The sequence below is a fragment of the Bufo bufo genome, chromosome 2 (assembly GCF_905171765.1).
Source record: "Bufo bufo chromosome 2, aBufBuf1.1, whole genome shotgun sequence".
NCBI lineage: Eukaryota > Metazoa > Chordata > Amphibia > Anura > Bufonidae > Bufo > Bufo bufo.
Genome location: NC_053390.1, coordinates 118,673,670 through 118,696,276, shown reverse-complemented (window position 1 = coordinate 118,696,276; position 22,607 = coordinate 118,673,670). Strand labels below are relative to the sequence as shown.

Here is a 22,607-nt window from a genome sequence, read left to right as displayed (position 1 = left end):
GAATTTTTTGTCACAAGTTAGTGGAAAATGATGATTTTTTTATTTATTTATTTTTTCATACAAAGTCTCATATTCCACAAACTTGTGACAAAAAATAAAAACTTCCATGAACTCACTATGCCCATCAGCGAATACCTTGGGGTCTCTTCTTTCCAAAATGGGGTCACTTGTGGGGTAGTTATACTGCCCTGGCATTCTAGGGGCCCAAATGTGTGGTAAGTAGGTAAATGACCTGTGAAATCCGAAAGGTGCTCTTTGGAATGTGGGCCCCTTTGCCCACCTAGGCTGCAAAAAAGTGTCACACATCTGGTATCTCTGTATTCAGGAGAAGTTGAGGAATGTGTTTTGGGGTGTCTTTTTACATATACCCATGCTGGGTGAGATAAATATCTTGGTCAAATGCCAACTTTGTATAAAAAAATGGGAAAAGTTGTCTTTTGCCAAGATATTTCTCTCACCCAGCATGGGTATATGTAAAATGACACCCCAAAACACATTCCCCAACTTCTCCCGATTACGGAGATACCAGATGTGTGACACTTTTTTGCAGCCTAGGTGGGCAAAGGGGCCCATATTCAAAAGAGCACCTTTCGGATTTCACAGGTCATTTTTTACAGAATTTGATTTCAAACTCCTTACCACACATTTGGGCCCCTAGAATGCCAGGGCAGTATAACTACCCCACAAGTGACCCCATTTTGGAAAGAAGAGACCCCAAGGTATTCGCTGATGGGCATAGTGAGTTCATGGAACTTTTTATTTTTTGTCACAAGTTAGTGGAATATGAGACTTTGTATGAAAAAAAAAATCATCATTTTCCACTAACTTGTGACAAAAAATAAAAAATTCTAGGAACTCGCCATGCCCCTCACGGAATACCTTGGGGTGTCTTCTTTCCAAAATGGGGTCACTTGTGGGGTAGTTATACTGCCCTGGCATTTTCCAGGGGCCCTAATGTGTGGTAAGTAGGTAAATGACCTGTGAAATCCTAAAGGTGCTCTTTGGAATATGGGCCCCTTTGCCCACCTAGGCTGCAAAAAAGTGTCACACATGTGGTATCGCCGTATTCAGGAGAAGTTGGGGAATGTGTTTTGGGGTGTCATTTTACATATACCCATGCTGGGTGAGAGAAATATCTTGGCAAAAGACAACTTTTCCCATTTTTTTATACAAAGTTGGCATTTGACCAAGATATTTCTCTCACCCAGCATGGGTATATGTAAAATGACACCCCAAAACACATTCCCCAACTTCTCCTGAGTACGGCGATACCAGATGTGTGACACTTTTTTGCAGCCTAGATGCGCAAAGGTGCCCAAATTCCTTTTAGGAGGGCATTTTTAGACATTTGGATACCAGACTTCTTCTCACGCTTTGGGGCCCCTAGAATGCCAGAGCAGTATAAATACCCCACATGTGACCCCATTTTGGAAAGAAGACACCCCAAGGTATTCAATGAGGGGCATGGCGAGTTCATAGAATTTTTTTTTTTTTGGCACAAGTTAGCGGAAATTGATATTTTTAATTTTTTTCTCACAAAGTCTCCCGTTCCGCTAACTTGGGACAAAAATTTCAATCTTTCATGGACTCAATATGCCCCTCACGGAATACCTGGGGGTGTCTTCTTTCCGAAATGGGGTCACATGTGGGGTATTTATACTGCCCTGGCATTCTAGGGGCCCTAAAGCGTGAGAAGAAGTCTGGAATATAAATGTCTAAAAAATTTTACGCATTTGGATTCCGTGAGGGGTAGGGTGAGTTCATGTGAGATTTTATTTTTTGACACAAGTTAGTGGAATATGAGACTTTGTAAGAAAAAAAAAATAAAATTCTGCTAACTTGGGCCAAAAAAATATCTGAATGGAGCCTTACAGAGGGGTGATCAATGACAGGGGGGTGATCAATGACAGGGGGGTTGATCAATGACAGGGGGGTTGATCAATGACAGGGGGGTTGATCAATGACAGGGGGGTTGATCAATGACAGGGGGGTTGATCAGGGAGTCTATATGGGGTGATCACCACAGTCATTGATCACGCCCCTGTAAGGCTTCATTCAGACGTCCGGATGCGTTTTGCGGATCCGATCCATCTATCAGTGCATCCGTAAAAATCATGCGGACATCTGAATGGAGCTTTACAGGGGGGTAATCAATGACAGGGGGGTGATCAGGGAGTCTATATGGGGTGATCACCACAGTCATTGATCACTCCCCTGTAAGGCTTCATTCAGACGTCCGGATGCGTTTTGCGGATCCGATCCATCTATCAGTGGATCCGTAAAAATCATGCGGACATCTGAATGGAGCTTTACAGGGGGGTGATCAATGACAGGGGGGTGATCAGGGAGTCTATATGGGGTGATCACCACAGTCATTGATCATGCCCCTGTAAGGCTTCATTCAGACGTCCGGATGCGTTTTGCGGATCGGATCCATCTATCAGTGCATCCGTAAAAATCATGCGGACATCTGAATGGAGCTTTACAGGGGGGTGATCAATGACAGGGGGGTGATCAGGGAGTCTATATGGGGTGATCACCACAGTCATTGATCACGCCCCTGTAAGGCTTCATTCAGACGTCCGGATGCGTTTTGCGGATCGGATCCATCTATCAGTGCATCCGTAAAAATCATGCGGACATCTGAATGGAGCTTTACAGGGGGGTGATCAGGGAGTCTATATGGGGTGATCACCATAGTCATTGATCACGCCCCTGTAAGGCTTCATTCAGACGTCCGGATGCGTTTTGCGGATCCGATCTATCTATCAGTGGATCCGTAAAAATCATGCGGACGTCTGAATGGAGCTTTACAGGGGGGTAATCAATGACAGGGGGGTGATCAATGACAGGGGGGTGATCAGGGAGTCTATATGGGGTGATCAGGGGTGATCAGGGGCTAATAAGGGGTTAATAAGTGACGGGGGGGGGGGTGTAGTGTTTTGGTGCTTGGTGGGACTTTACTGAGCTACCTGTGTCCTCTGGTGGTCGATCCAAACAAAGGGGAACACCAGAGGACCAGGTAGCAGGTATATTAGACGCTGTTATCAAAACAGCGTCTAATATACCTGTTAGGGGTTAAAAAAAACACATCTCCAGCCTGCCAGCGAACGATCGCCGCTGGCAGGCTGGAGATCAACTCTCTTACCTTCCGTTCCTGTGAGCGCGCGCGCCTGTGTGCGCGCGTTCACAGGAAATCTCGCCCATCGCGAGATGACGCATATATGCGTGACTCTGCGCAGGGCTGCCACCTCCGGAACGCGATCCTGCGTTAGGCGGTCCGGAGGTGGTTAAGGTGCAAGATGACCCCCCTAGCTCTGACGCAGCTAGCGTCTCCTTTATCAGACCCAGGCAGGCCTCAAAAGTCTTTCCAATCCACTCTGATTTCTCCTCCGTGGTGTCTAAGGCTTGGGCTCGCCCGGACGCCCGTTTTGTCAACCCCAAGAAGCTGGACATTTGCTATCCTTTTCCAGCCGATGTCGTGGCCACCTGGTCGTCCCCACCCAAGGTGGACCCCCCTGTGGCCCGGCTGTCAAAGAACACGGCCATCCCTGTTCCCGACGGGTCCTCTCTTCAGTCAGCGGAGGACCGTCGCATGGAGACCCTTTCCAAGGGCATTTTTGCTGCCTCCGGTTCTGCTCTCAGACCGGTTTTTGCCTCTGCTTGGGCAGGTAAAGCAGTCTCTGCTTGGGGCGCGCAGCTGGAACAGGAGTTGGACTCGGACGTCCCTATCCAGGACCTACGTTCCTTGGCCCAGCTTATTATTCGGGCCGGGAATTTTGTTTGTGTGGCCTCCCTTGATGCGGGAGCCCTTATTGCACGCTCCTCCGCCCTGGCAGTTTCTGTCAGGAGGGAACTCTGGCTGAAGGTTTGGAAAGCGGACGCTGCCTCCAAACGTTCCTTGGCGGGGCTACCGTTTGCGGGTTCCCGCCTTTTCGGGGTCCGCCTAGACGAGCTTATTTCGGAGGCCACGGGTGGTAAAAGCACCCATCTTCCTCAACCCCAAGCCAGGGGCGCCCCCCGCGGACGCCCTAGTGCGTCTCGTTTTCGGTCCTCCCGCAGGGCCTCTGGGGCTCCCCCCTCAGCTGCCGCTTCGGCTCCTCCCCAGGATAAGCGTAGGAAGCCGTTTTTTCGGGCGCAGCCCTCCTGGCGCAGGCCGCAGGCTGCCCGCACACCCGCAGCAAAGCAGTCCTCTGCCTGAAGGTGCGCCCCCACCCACCCGGGTGGGGGGCCGGCTCCTCCTTTTCAGGGACATCTAGATGGCTCACGTCTCCGACGCCTGGGCGCTCGAAATTGTGTCCTCCGGATACAAAATCGAATTTGCGTCCTTCCCTCCAGAACGGTTCTTTCGCTCCCGCCCGCCGCGGGACCCGAAAAGCGCGGCTGCGTTCTCCGCGGTTGTTCAAGCCTTACTGGACAGGGGGGTGATTACCCCCGTTCCTCTAGAGGAAAGGTTCCAAGGGTTCTACTCGAACCTCTTTGTAGTTCCCAAGAAGGGAGGTTCGGTGCGGCCCATTTTGGACCTCAAAAAGCTCAACCGTTTTCTCCTCCTTCGACGGTTTCGGATGGAGTCCCTCCGTTCCGCGGTGGCTTCCCTGGAGCAGGGAGATTTCATGTCTTCCATCGATATACAGGATGCCTACCTCCATGTTCCGGTAGCCCGGTGTCACATCGCTTCCTCCGATTCGCCGTGGGGGACCTCCACTTCCAATTTGTCGCCCTTCCCTTTGGGTTGGCAACAGCCCCCCGGGTGTTCACCAAGGTCATGGCCCCGGTTTTGGCCTTACTCCGTTCCAGGGGTGTTTTTCTGCTACCGTACTTGGACGATATCCTCATCAAGGCTCCGTCCCTTTCTCAAGCGGTTGCCAGCGTGGATCTCACTCTAGAGACTCTGGCGAGATTCGGTTGGGTCATCAACTTCCCCAAGTCCTCCCTTCCTCCCTCCAGACAACTGGTCTTCCTGGGAATGCTTTTAGACACGAGAGCGGCGGAGGTACGTCTTCCCTCGGAAAAACGACTGATCCTCCGTCGGGCGATTCGGGGTCTCCTTCTCCACCGTCGACCGTCCTTCCGCTTCTGCATGCGGGTCTTGGGGCAGATGGTTGCCTGCTTCGAGGCGATCCCATTTGCGCAGTTTCACTCCCGCCCTCTCCAACGGGCGATCCTCTCCTCCTGGGACAAATCGCCGGAGTCTCTGGATCATCCCTTCCATCTATCGCCTCCGGTGCGGTCATCTCTCCGCTGGTGGTTGCAGTCCCCTCTTCTGGGCAGGTCCTTTCTGCCGCTCAACTGGTTGGTGGTTACAACCGATGCCAGTCTCTTGGGCTGGGGAGGCATGTTTCCTCCCCGATCCGTCCAGGGCATTTGGTCTCCATCGGAGTCCAAACTCTCGATCAATGTCCTGGAGCTGAGAGCGGCCCTTCTGTCTCTGCGACACTGGACTCATCTGCTGAAGGGTCATCCAGTTCGTGTGCAATCGGACAACGCCGTGGCGTACATAAACCACCAGGGGGGCACTCGCAGCGCTGCAGCAATGCGGGAGGTCACCAGCATTCTCCGTTGGGCGGAAGCCCACGTCCCAGCCCTATCTGCAATTTTTATTCCAGGGGTGGACAATTGGGCGGCGGACTTCCTCAGTCGCACCACCGTCGACCCCGGCGAGTGGTCTCTTCACCCGGAGGTGTTCGAGGCCCTTTGCCTTCGTTGGGGCATACCGGACGTGGACCTCATGGCCTCCAAATTCAATCACAAGGTCCCCGCCTATCTGTCCAGGGCCAGGGATCCGGGAGCCTGCGGAGCCGACGCCCTCGTTCTTCCTTGGCGAGGCTTCGCGCGTCTATACATATTCCCTCCCATCCCACTCCTGCCCAAGGTCCTTCGGAAGATCGCGGCGGAAGGCGTCTCGGTGATTCTGGTCGCTCCGGACTGGCCCCGCCGGTCTTGGTATGCCGACCTCATGCTGCTCCTGGAAGACGCGCCCTGGCCGCTGCCCGCCAGGGAAGATCTTCTCTCTCAGGGACCAATCTTCCACCCGCGTTTAAGGTCCCTACGTTTGACGGCGTGGTTGTTGAGACCACCGTCCTGACACGTAGGGGTTTTTCTGCGGACGTCGTCCGCACCATGATCCGCGCCCGTAAGCCGTCCTCTTCTAGGATCTATTATAGGACCTGGAGGACCTATTTGGGGTTCTGTGCCGATCTGGGGATTCCTCCGCTCCGCTTTTCTCTCCCCACCGTTTTGTCCTTCCTGCAGAGCGGACTTGCCCAAGGTCTGGGCCTTAGTTCTTTGAAGGGTCAGGTGTCTGCGCTGTCCATTTTGTTTCAGCGCCCACTGGCCCCCCTTGGTCCTGTCAAGACCTTCCTTCAGGGCGTGGCTCACGCGGTTCCCCCGTACCGCCCTCCGGTACCGCCCTGGGACCTGAACCTGAACCTGGTTCTCTCAGCGCTCCAGGCTTCTCCTTTCGAGCCTCTGCGGACGGTTTCCTTGCGACTTCTGTCCTGCAAGGTTATTTTCCTTGTAGCTGTCACCTCTCTTCGGAGGGTGTCCGAATTGGCTGCACTCTCCTATCTGGAACCTTTCCTAGTGTTCCACCAGGACAAGGTGGTTCTTCGTCCGGTCCCTTCCTTCCTTCCTAAGGTGGTCTCCGCCTTTCATCTGAACGAGGACATCGTTCTCCCCTCTTTGTGTCCTTCCCCTTCCCACCCGCGGGAGAGGAAGCTTCATCGCCTGGACGTTGTCTGGAGGTAACCAGCTCTTTCAGGCGTACTGACTCGCTCTTTGTGGTTCCGGAGGGGTCGCGCAGAGGGATGGCGGCATCCAAAGTTGCTATCGCCCGTTTTGTCAAGATGGCTGTTACTGAGGCTTATCTCGCCAAGGGCAAGGTTCCGCCCCTTGGTGTTACCGCTCACTCCACTAGAGCGGTCGGGGCTTCCTGGGCTCAGAGGAATCGGGCTTCTACGGAGCAGATTTGCAAGGCGGCCACTTGGTCCTCCTTGCACACCTTCACCAAGTTCTACAGGGTGCATACTCATGCGTCGGCTGACGCTGCCTTAGGCCGTCTGGTGTTGCAGGCGGCAGTTGATTGATGCCTCTGGTGTTGGTCTAGTTTGTTCTGGTCCCTCCCTTCTGGGACTGCTCTGGAACGTCCCATGGTTTCCTGTGTCCCCCAAGGAATATGGGCGAGAAAAGGAGACTTTTGTATTACTTACCAGTAAAGTCTCTTTCTCGCTCTTCCTTGGGGGACACAGCACCCGCCCTTCATTTGGGTTACAGTTGTGGTTCCGGCTTGGTTGCCCCCGTTGGGGCTCGACATTTCTTTTTCCGGTTGGTGGTTATCTTTCACTACTTGGACACGCAACTGGCAGTCTCTTCTCCAGGCTGAAGGGTATAGCTGATGGAGGAGGGGCTTACAGCTTTCACTTAGTGTCACGCCTCCTAGGGAGCAGAGCTATACCCATGGTTTCCTGTGTCCCCCAAGGAAGAGCGAGAAAGAGACTTTACTGGTAAGTAATACAAAAGTCTCCTTTTCCCTAGTAGAATCCCATAGTCATGTTTAAAGTTTAAGCTAACAATCTGAGTTTACAAGTTTTTATAGCCTTAGCTGAATGACAGCAGTTTTTCAAATGGTTTACAGCTTCAGTCTTGAGCTATTGACTATCCATTCCCTTCACTTATACAAGTGTCTAGTCCTGCAAAAAACATATTTACTTAATCAGTTATCAGTGAGAGGCTAGGTTAACCTAGCCTCTCACCTGAGAGCGGAACACAACACAATGGAAAGTATAAGTATTGCCGCTCCTTAACTGTGTGTTGCGTGCCATATAGTGAAGCATATGAAAAGCATGCTTCTTCATGGTCGCTTAACGTGTTTGTTTTGCGGTAACGTGATGCACTGCATGCATTGGCCTTTATTCTTACAGTAGAGAAGTACCGTATTTTTCGCAAAAGTGGGGGAAAAATAGCAGTGTGTCTTATGGGGGCGAATGTTGCGACCGTCCGGTGAATAGGCTGAGAGGGAGGAGGGGCTGGGGGCCGGCATCTGTTTCTGTAATGGCAGCGGGGCCCGGTGCAGTCACTGTATTCTGCTACACCGGGCCCCGCTCACAGTAGTATACTGTAATCATATCTAACTTGTGGGTATTGTTAAAGTATTACAATCATCTTAAATCTAGCGCTGTACTACTAACTTCTTGGCAATCAGGAGGCCAGGCGGGCGCTCGTAGCGTAGCTCACTACGTCACGCGCCTGGTCCGCCCACTTTATGAATGAAGCAGGCACCGGGCCCGGCTGCCATTACAGAAACAGATGCCGGCCCCCATTCACTACACAGGGACGCTGTTATGTGGATGACACATAAGATAAGATGCTATATATGTGTCATCCACAGATGCCCCCACAATGATCCCCTATAACAGTGCCACCCACAGATGCCCCAATAACAATGCCACCCACAGACAACCATTAGTTCAAAACCCACCAAAAGCACACCTTTTGGTTCAAAATATTTTTTTTCTTATTTTCCTCCTTAAAAACCTAGGTGCGTCTTATAGGGTGAAAAATAAGACGGTAATTAATTATAACTGTTTGTCAATTGGGACATTTAAACTTGCATTTATTTTTTTTTATTCCAATTTAAATCTAGTAGGAGTCGGAGTCAGTTCATTTTTTGCCGACTCTGACTCCAGGTACCCAAAATTGACTCCGACTCCACAGCCCTGGATCTGACTGACTGGATGGAAATTTTGAGCGACACGATGCACAAGCAAAATGGCGCACCAAAGTGACCGCCTGCTTTGGGGCCTGGGGTCTGGGCTCGGACATAATGAGGATAGCGGGTAGGTTAAACCCTGTAGTAAGGGGAGACAAAGCTTACCCGGCCTGTGTCCCTCAATGCAGCTTGTCCTGAGGAGCTTCTCCAGAGTCCCACCAAGGTGCATTTCAAACAGGATGTGGGCGGAGGCAGAAAAAGGCGCCAAGATGAAGGAGGGGGGCGAGGAACTTTATGCTCCGCCCCCAAAATGGAGTCAGCCCCTGGCGAAACTGCCAGGAACACAGGCTCGACTTTGATCTGCCCTGAGTGGAAACGCCAGCCGGGAGAGAAGATCCCGCGGGGAGCCGATGCGAGAGTAGGCCGCAAAAAAGCCGGGGCCTCAATTAGTAGCGGCCTAGGTGGAGCCCCGAACTGGACGCAGTAGCAAGGCGGAATGGCCAGCAGATGGAGCGAACGGCGGATAACGACGCCTGGAGGGGTCAAGGCCTCCATGGGAGAGGCCACAGAAGGTAATTAAGAAAGGGAGGGAGGAGGGAGGGGAGCACTTTGGGGTTCAGAAATACTCACCCATCCGACATTTCTGGCTCCATTTGGTGTGCGGCCCCTTGGGGAGGTGTAGCGGAAACAGAGGGGACTTGTGGTGGGTGGCCGTGGTGATCCGAAGGCTGGCGGGATGCTGAGGCTTTAGGAACCTCTGGTCCTCCTTGACTTCTGGAGACCGGGAACAAGCAGAGGGCTTGGGGACCCCTGGTCTCCTGGGTGGGAATGCTGGCAGCCAGTACTGCCTGAAATCCTGCTAAAAGGAAAGAAAAAAGAAAAAAATTAGACCTGCAAAGCATGGAGGTCTGCCTCCTACAGACACTAAGCTAAAACTGATTAGCTTTGTGCTTACTGTCCGCCTCCTTGTGGCAACAGCTATACCCATGGTCAAGCCTGTGTGCCCCAATGATACGGATGAGGAATCATCATTTCAGCTAGTCTATATTCACTGAGGGACAACGGAGAACTATAGATGGAGCCCGCAGAGGGAAAAACTTCTATACATGCCAGGTACACGTCATACAATGGCCAGGTCAAGTCACCTTTAAAGATCGGATTGGCAATATTGAACTTTTATTTTTGTTCTGTAATTTTAGACTGCTCCCAATATATCTGTGGATATGGCAGTGTTATCAGCTGGAGATGTAGAGGTGAAATCATCTATAGCAGAAGATCCATGTGACACGGCTTCTGTTATGTCACTTGCCCAGTAAGTTTACATACATATAGTGATGAGATGTGTATTTGTCTCCGGCAGTCGCCAAGTTAATAGTTGTCTCCTTATGTATTTGGCGTGATTCCTGTGACAGTTGCTCATATTAGGGATAAAGTAAGAAAGCATGGTCTCATTCACAGATTTCCTTTCCGAAAAGCGTATAGATTCCCCTTCATGATGTTGTCAGCGGGAATCTACACTACCATTCATACAGCCGTGGATAATTTCCCCACAGATTTCTAAGCTGCACCCCATTGAATGAGGCTTTATCTGGAGACCGATCCGCTGTATTCAAACTGCAATAATAATCTTCTGCAATAATCAGAAAGTCGGTCACTGGTTTCATTAGCAAATTGTGCAAATATCAGTTGTCCGACTGCTATTGAAGTTGTATGGTCATGTTAAGCACTTGCTGACTCTCTCCGTGTACTATAAACGTCCTGGCAGTGGGAATATATCTCTGCACGGATGCATTAAAACCGTCGCTGCTTTCTTTATGGTCAGTCAGTGACTGCAGGGCTCACCACAGAGAAAACAGAGACGGCTTTTCACCATCCCTGCCTGCCCCTTCCTGCTCTGGTCCCAGGGGTCTGCACAAGCTGCTGGGTGTTATCAGGCCCAGAGCAGCTCTGCAGTGTGGTTGACCAGCGATGTATAACCTTTCCGGGGGGCTGTATTCCCCCTGTAACTTGGGCTAACATGTCAGTCCCAATTACAGGAGAAATCGGCAGTAAATGTTCCCCCAAAGGTCTTGTATGACTTCATGGCTGGCACAAAGTGTAAAATAAAATAAAATTTAAATTTAAAACAATGCCGCCACATGCTGCACTGCAGCTTCTGGGCCCGTCCCCAGCCACAATAACCCATACAACCCATATAGCTAAATGACCTGCACGGAAAGGGGACATAATAAAAAAAAAAGTATTGTACTTTACTAATAGAAAAGTGAAAAATGTACAAAGATGGTGGGGGTGGTCTATTTTCCTTGTTATAAAGAATAAAAATGCTAAAATAAAAAGACACAAAAATAAACCCCAGGTATCAAGGAGCAAAAATTATTTACATAACCAAACATAAAAAAGTTATGGCTTTCAAAGATGCATGTGCTAAAAAAAGAAAATGAAGATGAGTCTGGTCAGGAAGTGGAAGAGCGGTCACCTCTCCTGACAGGTCTGTTATGCAGCAGACTGTTCAAATATCTGTTGTGTGGCTGACTGCTATTGAAGGTGTATGGTCCTCTTAAAGGGGACCTGTCACCTCTCCTGACATGTCTGTTTTAGTTACTAATTGCACTTCCCATGTGATATCCATTCTGTAGCATCTGTTCTGATTTCTCTATGTTGTGCCATTTTTCTGTTATTCCCACTACTAGTTTATGAATAAATGTCCAGCAGCCTGCAATAAAGCTCCATTTGCGCGTTAACAGTTGGGGGTAAACTAGTAGGAGTAGTAGAAGAAATTCACAACATGGTCATCAGATGCTGTAGGACTGTTATTACATGGGGGATGCAAGTAGTTACTAAACAGACATGACAGGAGAGGTAACTAGTTCTCTTTAAATACATTTGCTGAGCTCAGGCTGGGAGCTAAAGATGGTTGTTCTGCTTTTCAGGACTGGTAAAGAGGAAAGTGCACCTGACGATACAAAGGAGACCTCAAAGCCAATCTTAACAAAGGGCAGATTTCAGAAACCAAAGCCAAATTTAAACAAATCTGTAACCAGATCGGCTGTGACTGCTCCACCGGAGCCTCCTGTGCAGAAGGAAGAGAAGAAAACTGGTGCGACATCCACTGACCATGTAAGAAAGCTGTAGTGCTCATCGAGTAACCATCTGCGGAGACCCCAGAAGAGTAATGAGTGGAGCTGTGGACCTTCATGTCGGCCACGACTAGGGATGTAGTCACAAGTGGGACTGCACTTTTAATTATTGGTATCATTAAAGGGGTTCTCCAGGATTTTGCAGCTTATGGCCTGTTCTGAGAACAGCTGATCGCTGGGGGCGCGGGGTGTTGGGCCACCACTGATCAGCTGTTCTACAGTAGCTCCAGTGCCGAAACGTCACTGTGCTGTGGATGGAGCTGGTTACTGCAGCGCTGCTACCATTGAGGCGATCCGCTCCGTTCATGTCTCAATGGTCAGATCTGGATTCATCGGGAACCAGCTTCCTGCGCTGGAGCTACTGTATGGTTTGTTAGACTCTCTAGTTATGGTCACAGAAAAAAAACGATCCAAGAACGCGGTATGCTGAGTTTTTGTATCATTCAGGGTCTGGTAAAAAAAAAAAAGATACGTTATTTTCTTACAATAGAGCTCTACGGTGAACGGATGCCACTGTATCTGTTTGATAGTAATATGTAGAGGATACGGTCGGCACTGCTGTAGGTGTGGGATTTTATTTGGGCTGCACTGATTGAATGTGAGTAGTGGTGGTGCTCAGCATAAAAAACAAAGAGAGAAAAGAAAAAAGAATGCGGCACTCACCAAAAAATACTCTTTGCAGCTTTATTCACATAAAAAGGTCAGCGTCATGTGGGCAAAACACAGCTAGAACGCAACAGCCGTTTCGCGCTTGAAAAAGTGCAACAAGCTCGAAACGGCTGTTGCCTTCTAGCGGTGTCACATGACGCTGACCTTTTTATGTGAATAAAGCTGCAAAGAGTATTTTTTGGTGAGTGCCGCATTCTTTTTTCTTTTCTCTCCTTTTTTGTATCTGTTTATTGTATACGGTTTTTTGGTATATGTTTAAAAGGATGGAAAAAACACTTTAAAGATAGGACTGATAATTCTGAATAAGTTTTTTTTTTCCTATAATTTTAGACTGATCCCAATATGTCTGTGGATGTGGCGGTGTTATCAGATGGAGATGCAGAGGTGAAATCTACAGTAGAAGATACATGTGACAAATCACTTGCCCAGTAAGTTACCCCGATTGTCATTTATTTATTTTACTCACTTATATAGCGCTGACCTATTCTGCAGCGCGTTACAGACATTAATATCACTTTCTGTCCCCAATGGGGCTCACAATTTAAGTTCCCTATCAGTGTGGGAGGAAACCCACGCAAACACGGGGGGAACATACAAACATCCAGGATTTGACCCCAGCGCTGCAAGGCACCAGTGCCAACCACTGACACACTGATTAGATGTGTATTTGGTGCCATTCCTGTGACCGTTGTCTTGCTTATTTTGGAGGTAGAGACAAAGCCTACGGGCTCGTTCACAATGGCGCATTTTGTGAATGTAATTTGCTTCTCGTTGTCAGTGGGAATCTGCTCTACCGTTCATACAGCCGTGGATTATTTCCACAGATTTCCAAACCGCACTCCATTGATTGTGGCATTCACACTGCAGCAGAAATCCGAGGGCCAGGCTCACATCTCTGCCACAATGTCCATGGCAAATATATACGTTGGATTTTTCTAAAGCGTATTTTGACTTGAACAAACCCTAAAACTGTCCTTACACTTTAGGTGAATGTCATCTGAACGCTGGCAGACATGTATGTGGCTTATTCTCCTATTTTATTGAGAACACATGCATACTCCGTTTACGTGTTTGGGAGGTATAGCCTTTGCTTGGCTAACTGCTATTGAAGGTGTATGGTCACCTTAAAGGGGTTTTCCATGATCTATCCTCCAGCGTGTAGAGGCCGTGCCAGGTTACTGCAGCTCAGCTGCCATTAAAGGGGTATTCCGGTGACATTGTTATCCCCTGTCCATAGATTGGTGGAGGTCCTACTGCTGGTACCCCCACTGATCACGAGAATGGGGGCCCTCTACTCCCCCTGAAATGAACGGAGCGTCATGTTGGGAGTGCTCATGGAGTGTTCTTTTCTATGGGAGTTATCTCCAGAACATGAATGGAGCAGCTGCACGCATGCCCGACCGACTGCTCCGTTTATTTCAGGGTGATCCCCTATCCTATAGATAGGGGATACATGAATGTAACCGGAATATCCCTTTAATGGCAGCTGAGCTGCAGTAACCCAGCTTGGCCACTACACTTTGAATGGAGCTGTTCTCCCTGGTCCATTCAGAGTGGTAGTTCTAGTGCTGGAGGCTGCAGGGAACAGCTGATCGGTGGGGGGCGGGGTGTCAGACCCTCACTGATCGGATATTAATGACCTTTACTGGAAAACACCTTTAACTAAACTTGAAATCAAAGTTCCTGGCAGATGTAATTGTAATATGAGAGGAGCTGTCAATGGAGATTTCCTTTGCTTAGTTTGGTTATATGGATTTTAGGTATATGTGTATATATATTTTTTTTAACCCTATGAATGCTCTTTAGATCAGAAGAAGCCATAAGTGATGCAAAACAAGGGGAAGCAGAAGCTTTAAAACCTGTCCGCACCAGATTTCCAAAACCTAGTCCAAACCTTGTCCGAGCAGCTATGAGAAAGGAGACCGTGGCTACGGAGCCTAAAACTCCAGAGAAGGTCAGAGCCTATAGAAGGAGTCCATAATTGTACCCAGAAAAGCGGCCTGTTAAAATAAGGCACAATGCATTGTATTCCTAGTCTTGTAATAACTTTGAGGAGGGAATATTTTTACAGGGTCAAGGAACAACAAAGGTCAGTGATAAGAACCCAGAGCTGTTGAAAACTGAGGATATTCTTGATCCGTCCATTGCTGGACATGGCGGTAAAGAAACTGAACAGTAAGTAGGAGATATCATTAATATATAAATTGTGTAACAAATAATAAAAATGTAGCTTTTGCCTGAGGTTATGACTAGTGTTGAGCGAAGGGAACTTCGGATGCTCTGAAGTCGCTTCGTTCAAAGCTTCAGAATAATGCTGTACGGAGATCCGTCTCTGTACAGTATTAGAATGTATGGGCTCCGATGAGCCGAAGTTAGTTATTCACAAAGCTGCGCTTGATTTAGTTGAATAACTTTGGTGTTTTGATTTTTAAAGTGGAAAACCCATACATTCTAATACTGTACTGAGACAAATCTCCGTACTGTATCATTCCGAAGTTTCTGAACGAGGCAACTTCGGATTAAGCATCTGAAGCTCGCTTTGCTCAACTCTAGTTATGACACTTCAAAATACCCCCTTCATAATTTGACTTAACCATGAGGTTTCATTCCAGAGGTCCCCTGCCATCCCCTCCAAGGCTGGATCTCAGACCTGGCCCACCACTCCTGGATGGGTGGTTATAATCTACTAATTGACATGCAGCATTAATATTTCTTATGCAGCAGGAAACTTTTGACAGTGCCACTGAGCTGTGGTGGAGAAGTACATGCCCCACGTGTGGCCTGGCAGGGATCTCTGGACTGGCTTCAATGTACTGGCTATAACTCAACTGAATTTCTTATAGTTATAACTTAAAGGAGCATTCTCATCTTGGACATTGGAGGCATGTCGCCAGGATATGCCCCCAATGTCTGATAGGTACGGGTCCCACCTCAGGGACCTGGACCTATACTTAAAATGGAGTCCGCAAAGTCCCGGAGAGTGCACCACATATGCGCGGAGGCCCTCCATTCATTCCCGTGCTTGCATGGTGCGCTTCCCATTCATTTCAGTAGGGGGTTCCTAAAATAGAAGAGCACGCTGCTGAGCTATTTTCTGCGTTCCCACAGGCCGGCGGTGCGCCCTCCGGCACTTTACAGGCTCCATTCTAAATATAGGCGTGGGTTCCAGAGGTGGGACTAGCATCTAGCGATATGACCCCAACGTCCTAGATGGTAATAACCCTTTAAACATTAAGGGGGAGATTTATCAACACTTGTATAAAAGAAAAATGGCTTGGTTACCCTTACCAACCAATCAGATTCCACCTTTTTGATTTTCCTAAGGGCCACGTAGTTCCATCTCGCCTTAGTTGTGGCAAGATGAGGCAACCCCTTTAAAGGTTGCTCCTCATTTTTCAGAGCTCCTTTTGAAAATCAAAGTTGAAATCTGCCGGTTTTCCTTTTACGCCAGTTTTGATACATCTCCCTTTAAGTTCTTTTAAATGTATGTAGAGATTTCATCAGTCATTAAAATTGCAGGTGTTTATTTGCCCTTTGTGTCTGACTTATGCTCCTCGTATTCTTTACCTAGCGGCACTGAAGAAAAGTCTGCAGCTATCAAGCCAGCGCAGCTAAAGCGTGGCAGACTTATTAGACCAGTCCCGAACTTTGTAAAACAGTCTCCAAAGACCTTGAGCTCATCACAGAGCAAGACAAGCGAAGATGTAGATGGCGGTGCTCCTGCGCTCAAGGTGATTGCAGTTACTATGTACCTTTTACCATACTGGCTGCTCTGCAACATTGTTCAGGTTACTTTAAGATCTACCACAAATGAGTTTATATTGACTTCTTCATTCAGCAAAATAGGTAACTCAATTTTTGCTGACATCTGCCATGTTTCTGCTGCAATTTCCGTTTGCACGTAGTATTAGGGGTTTAGCAGTAGACCAGAATATAGTGTGCAGTACAGCTTTGCATACAATTGCTTGCTAGAAACATGAGGATTAAAAACTATGTCTACCTTTTCCACCCATTTAAAAAAAAAAAATATTGTCAGACTACACAGTTTGTTGTCTGTTACCGTGGAAACCGGATGCATAAGAGCTGTAGAAACAAAACGGTAAGAAAGTTTATCGTGAAGGGGTCGTAGCACAGTCTTCTCTGTTTTATTACACAAAAGAGAGGGAAATCATTTAAAATATGGTGACCTGTTAGCTCAATAACTCAGTCAGATCGCCTGGAGTGATTCTTGCTATTGTGCAGACCAGCCAATAAGAATCGGCGCACTGGAAGCATCTTCTCAGCACCACTGGTCAGTTTCGGTGAAAATTCTGGAAGGGAATGGAAACAACACCAGGGGGCGCCGTTAGAAGTTTGTATCAATTTCTACCCACACAAGCATTTTTTTAAAATTCATTCCAGTTGAAATGTTGCTGTTTTTGTAAGATCTAACAGTCTAAATATTTAAAGGGGTTATCCAACCCCTCAAATGCTCCACCATATGCTCGGGCCCCTCACACAAAATACACTTGCCTTACCACCAGGTGGGACGTGGTTAGCCAATGGCAGGGGGGACAGGGATGAGCCTCCCTAGCGTCATGGTGACCGCTGCATGTACAGGGTTTGCAGAGGGTCGGGGCTCCCTCTCCGATCACATTGGATCCCTGCGCTCCCTATGCCTGCCAGCTACGGAAGCCTTTAAGACCCAGTCCCCTTGTTAATGCAAGCGCATTAGGCTAGTTGTACACTAGCTTTTAGGATCCAGGAGGCTTTTCCCTGACAGATCTCTCTGCCATCCCACATTGCTGGAAGCTTTAAAGGGCTTCTGTCACTCCACTAAACTCATTTTTTTTTTTTTTTGTCTCCTTTAAATCCTTATGCTGCGATTTCTCAATATATAATGCTATTACTCAATTTGGTTCAGTAGTTATATAAAAAAACTGACTTTTATAATATGCAAATTACCTCTCTAGCAGCAGGTAGGGCGGCTACCTGCCGCTAGCAGCCGCATCCTCCATTCATAATGACGCCCCCTCCTCATGTTGATTGACAGGACCAGCCGATGCGCTCGTTCTCTGACTGGCCCTGTCTGCATTTTAAATTTCGCGCCGGTCTTCAGTTGGCGCAGGCGCACTGAGTGGAGGACGCTCGCTCGGCCGCTCCATCCTCAGTGCGCCTGCGCCGATGACGTCACATGTACACCCGGCGCAGGCGCACTGAGGATGGAGCGGCCGAGCGAGCGTCCTCCACTCAGTGCGCCTGCGCCAACTGAAGACCGGCGCGAGATTTAAAACGCAGACAGGGCCAGTCAGAGAACGAGCGCATCCGCTGGCCCTGTCAATCAACATGAGGAGGGGGCGTCATTATGAATGGAGGATGCGGCTGCTAGCGGCAGGTAGCCGCCCTACCTGCTGCTAGAGAGGTAATTTGCATATTATAAAAGTCAGTTTTTTTTATATAACTACTGAACCAAACTGAGTAATAGCCCTATATATTGAGAAATCGCAGCATAAGGATTTTAGGAGACAAAAAAAAAAGAGTTTAGTGGAGTGACAGAAGCCCTTTAACTATAATGGGGACTGGCGTAGATCCAGCCGCAACCCGGCAAATATTCTGAGAATTGGCCAGAAGGATAGGGCTGGACGGAGACATTCAAGCTTCCGGGAATGCAAAGGGATCGGGCAGGAAACGGACTGCCTGATCTTAAACGCTAGTGTGCTCGAGTGCCTGTAGTGCCTGTAGGCTCTACCCTAGTAAGTCCATCAGGGTATGTATAGGGCATGGTCATGGTGTCACAAGGTCCAGCTTTACTTGACCAGATTGATTACATGCAGCCATATATTTTATTGTCTTATGCAGTCTGAATACCAGCACCTTATGTTCAAATTGCTTATCTGTTCATTTTTGAGGAGATGGAAGATTGGGCATCATGGATATTTGCTAAGTGATTTCATTTTCTTTCTTTTCTGTGGAAGGATAAAGAACATGTGGCCACGTCCTCGCCAGCTAGCAAAAGAAAAGCCTCGGATTGCGATGTTGACGTCTCCCCCAAGAGACTTTGCCCCTCTGGCACACCCCAGAAGACTTCATGTTTGCCAGACTCTGAAGTGGACCAAGCTTCATTGACCAGTGAACCTCAGAGCAGCGGCCAGGCTAGCATTGTGCAGGACACCGCTACTCCTCAACGCTCTAAGTAAGTAAATTGTCGCCGATTGATGTGGTCAGCCCAAACCAACCTGGTAATGGTTCCTTTTTCATGGTTTATTTTTATTTTACCAGTATTTATGCCGCAGGAAGTATTTTTTAATGTTTTCAACAGACTTCTGTTTTATAAAGAGAGCTGACATTGCTTTTAACTCTTCGTGGTTCTTATAGATCCCCTTAATTAGACTGCAGGCACAGTGGACTCGTTGTTGAACACACAATCAGAGATCAAGAATGGTATTCTCCAATCCAAAAGCCTATCTAATACAAATATATGTGTGTGTGGCCTTGTGTGTGAGGAGAGTTACTGACTGACAAGGCTCTGCTGAAGTCCACCTCCATTTGTTCTTTGGGGTGATCTTCTCATAAGGACTTTGACAGTGCCATACTCCATCTCAGCAGCCATTGTGTCTGCAACATTTGAAAGGAGTTGGCTGATCTCACACATTGGTGGCATATCACTAGGATATGCTACCAATGTCTGATAGGTGCAGGACCCACCTCTGGCCCACTCTGCAAGCTCCATTCTAGAGGGTCCCAAATGTGGGCTATACCACCAATGTGTGAGATGGACCACACATGAATTTGTTCCGTGAGGCCGATGCCAGGACACCGCGCGGGCGCTGACCGGTCTATCCACAGCGCATGCGCGAGATTACGCCGCACCAGGCATATGAGGTCGGCGATGAGGAGTGAATAAATTAGCAGTGGGGCGGTGCTGGGCTCAAGGAGAAGGGGTGTGGCTGGGCTCCAACGGACAGAGGGACAGCCCCTTGGGCTCCTTATTTAGGTAATTTGCATATTAATAAAAGCGATTTTATAGGCAAATTACAAGACACGGGGCAGTAATACTAGTATATTGTAATATAAATCGTGAAGACTGATGTGGTCATGTTTAACCGCTCAGTAAGTGAAATCCTGGTGACAGAATCCCTTTAAGTAATCCTCTTGTAGAAGCCATTATATAAAATGGCAATATTTTAAAGTGGCACTAACTTTTCACATACCGTATTTTTCGCCCTATAAGACGCACCGGCCCATAAGACGCACCTAGGTTTTTGGAGAGGAAAATAAGAAAAAAAATATTTTTAACCAAAAGGTGTGCTTTTGGTGGGTTTGGAACTAATGGTGGTCTGTGGATGGCACTATTACTGGGGATCTGTGGATGACTGACACTGTTATGGGGGGATCTGTGGATGACGGACACTGTTATGGGGGGATCTGTGGATGACTGACACTGTTATGGGGGGATCTGTGGATGACTGACACTGTTATGGGGGGATCTGTGGATGACGGACACTGTTATGGGGGGGATCTGTGGATGACTGACACTGTTATGGGGGGATCTGTGGATGACTGACACTGTTATGGGGGGATCTGTGGATGACGGACACTGTTATGGGGGGGATCTGTGGATGACTGACACTGTTATGGGGATCTGTGGATGACGGACACTGTTACAGGGGGGATCTGTGGCTGGCACTGTTACAGGGGAGATCTGTGGGTGGCACTGTTATATATGTGCCATCCACAGACCCCCCCCAGCCCATAACAGTGCCATCCACAGACCCCCCCAGCCCATAACTGTGCCATCCACGGATGTTGTTCACAGATTCCGTGTCGTCGTCTCCCCCCCCAGTATACAAATATAAAATGTATTATTCAATTAAAAGTTATTAAACATGCCCCCCTCACTCCTAATAGTACCGTATATCCTAATAGCTTCTGTACAATGCCGGCAGGCAGGCCGGGCGGCCGGCGCGTCACTCACTGACGTCACTTGCCTGCGCCGCCTGCTTCATTCATAAAGGAGGCGGCGCAGGCACGTGACATCAGGGAGCTACGCTGCCGCCCGCCCGGCCTGCCTGCCGGCATTGTACAGAAGCTATTAGGATATACGGTACTATTAGGAGTGAGGGGGGCATGTTTAATAACTTTTAATTGAATAATACATTTTATATTTGTGCAGCACTGGCGGGGCGGGGCTATAGTACAGTGACTGCACCGCCCCGCCGCAATTGCCGGCCCCCAGCTCCTCCTTCCAGTCCATCCTCCGCTTGCACATCGCAACCAGCGATGTTAAACTGGTCAGCATTCGCCCCATAAGACGCAGGGGCATTTTCCTCCTATTTTGGGGGGGGGGGGAGTGTGTCTTATGGGGCGAAAAATACGGTAACTTTTGATATGTTATAGAGACATATCAAAAGTTGTGATCGGTGGGTGTCTGATTGTCGAGACCCCCACCAATCTCTAGAACGGGTGAGGAGAAGGACGTGCATATTGCACTTTTTCTCCTTGCTGCACGAGACGGGTTCCCTAGAAGTCTATGGGCCCATCTCTTTCATGCTCAAAAGTGAGGAGAAAGAGAGTGCGATATGTGCTTACTTCTCCCCCCTTGTTCTAGAGAATGGTGGGGGTTTCAGCACTAATACCCCCACCGATTACAACTTTTGATATTGTCTCTGACATATCAAGTGTGAAAACTTATTGACTCTAAGGATGGAAATTTTTGTAACATCAGGTTATTGTAGTGCCTTGTAAATAATTGAAATACATTTTATTTCTGCACAAGATTTGGTAGGCCTCTGAAGAAACTGTCCACAGCACCAGCTTCTGCGTCTCCCAAATCCGAAAATTCATCTGACTGTCCAGAGAAAGAAAAAGCTGCACGCAATGTTAAATCAAGCACAACCAAAATCTCAAAGCCAGTGCCCGGCAAAAGCAAGGGGAAGACCACGCTGGTGAAGATCAGGGCTACACGGCAGGAAGAAGATGATGATGATGAAGAAGATGCGGACCCGGGGTTTGAAGAAGAGAGTTATGATCTTGCACCTGATATGCAGAACCAGGCTCCAGTGTTCGTTCCCTTTAGTCTGAGGTCACCTAAGCCAGTTCCCGCTGAGATTGAGGAGACCGTGGAAGAGGTATTAATTGCTGTGTATCTGGTATGGGAAATGCTTTTGCAAGTGCCGTTATACTTTACAGTTGCTTTGTATGAGACCTGATTAACCCCTTGCTGCCAACTGTACTTCCAGATTGCATGTAACTTGCAATCAGATGTACAGCAATGTCCGAACTGTTAACACGATAGAATCGGGGTCTCCACTCTCTCCGAGAGCAGAGATACAGGAGAAGCTGGCAAGGGACCAATCAGAGTGGTCCTTTGCCGACGATCACTCTGATTGGTTAGTCTGTGCAGACACTCCTGCTGCCCTCCGTGCGGTCCACAGTCTGTACGGAAGTGATGGCTACCACTGAGCCGCCACCATCAGCAGCGCTTGTCAGCTGTAACATATAGCTGCTGCAATGACCAAGATCAGTGCTGACACTGATCCCGGGCATGTAACCTCTTAGATGCTGCAGTCAGTAGCCACCCGTGGCATCCATGGGGTTAACAGAGGGAGGGAGCTCCCTCTCTCCCCATTGGGCCGCCTCGCTGCAATGGCACCGGCTCGGTGGTTGCCATGGCAATCGGATGCCTTACAAAGGCATCCAGGCTTGCCATGTATCTAAGCCTGACAGACCCTGAGGGGCAGGGCTGTGGAGTCGGTAGATAAATGGTCTGACTCCGACTCCTCAGTTTTTGGTACTTCCGACTCCGACTCCTCTGTATTTAATATGCAAATGTATTTTATACATTCCTTGAAGGAAAGAAAGGCAACAAACATGTCATTACCACAGAACTACTGGCTAGGAAGCTGCTGCCTTCTCCTTTGTGTGCTGATCTTCTGCTGAAGATAGGGCAGTAGAAGGATCCAGGAAGGGTCATTTATTGTAAAACATGATTTTCCTAGTAGAATCCCATAGTCATGTTTAAAGTTTAAGCTAACAATCTGAGTTTGCAAGTTTTTATAGCCTTAGCTGAATGACAGAAGTTTTTCAAATGGTTTACAGCTTCAGTCTTGAGCTAC

The 22,607-nt window shown here is 48.5% G+C and overlaps 1 protein-coding gene across 4 annotated transcripts in view; it reads left to right on the top strand.

Moving 5' to 3' along the window:
• Positions 1–22,607, top strand: part of BDP1 (B double prime 1, subunit of RNA polymerase III transcription initiation factor IIIB) — a 145,335-nt gene that overhangs the window by 80,323 nt on the left and 42,405 nt on the right. For all 4 annotated transcript variants that reach the window (XM_040421475.1, XM_040421477.1, XM_040421476.1 and 1 more), the window contains 8 exons: positions 9,907–10,019; positions 11,638–11,824; positions 12,844–12,941; positions 14,320–14,467; positions 14,585–14,688; positions 16,085–16,244; positions 18,468–18,685; positions 21,269–21,620. In XM_040421475.1, the coding sequence (XP_040277409.1) occupies positions 9,907–10,019; positions 11,638–11,824; positions 12,844–12,941; positions 14,320–14,467; positions 14,585–14,688; positions 16,085–16,244; positions 18,468–18,685; positions 21,269–21,620 (1,380 nt within the window). The remainder of the gene's footprint in view (positions 1–9,906; positions 10,020–11,637; positions 11,825–12,843; positions 12,942–14,319; positions 14,468–14,584; positions 14,689–16,084; positions 16,245–18,467; positions 18,686–21,268; positions 21,621–22,607) is intronic.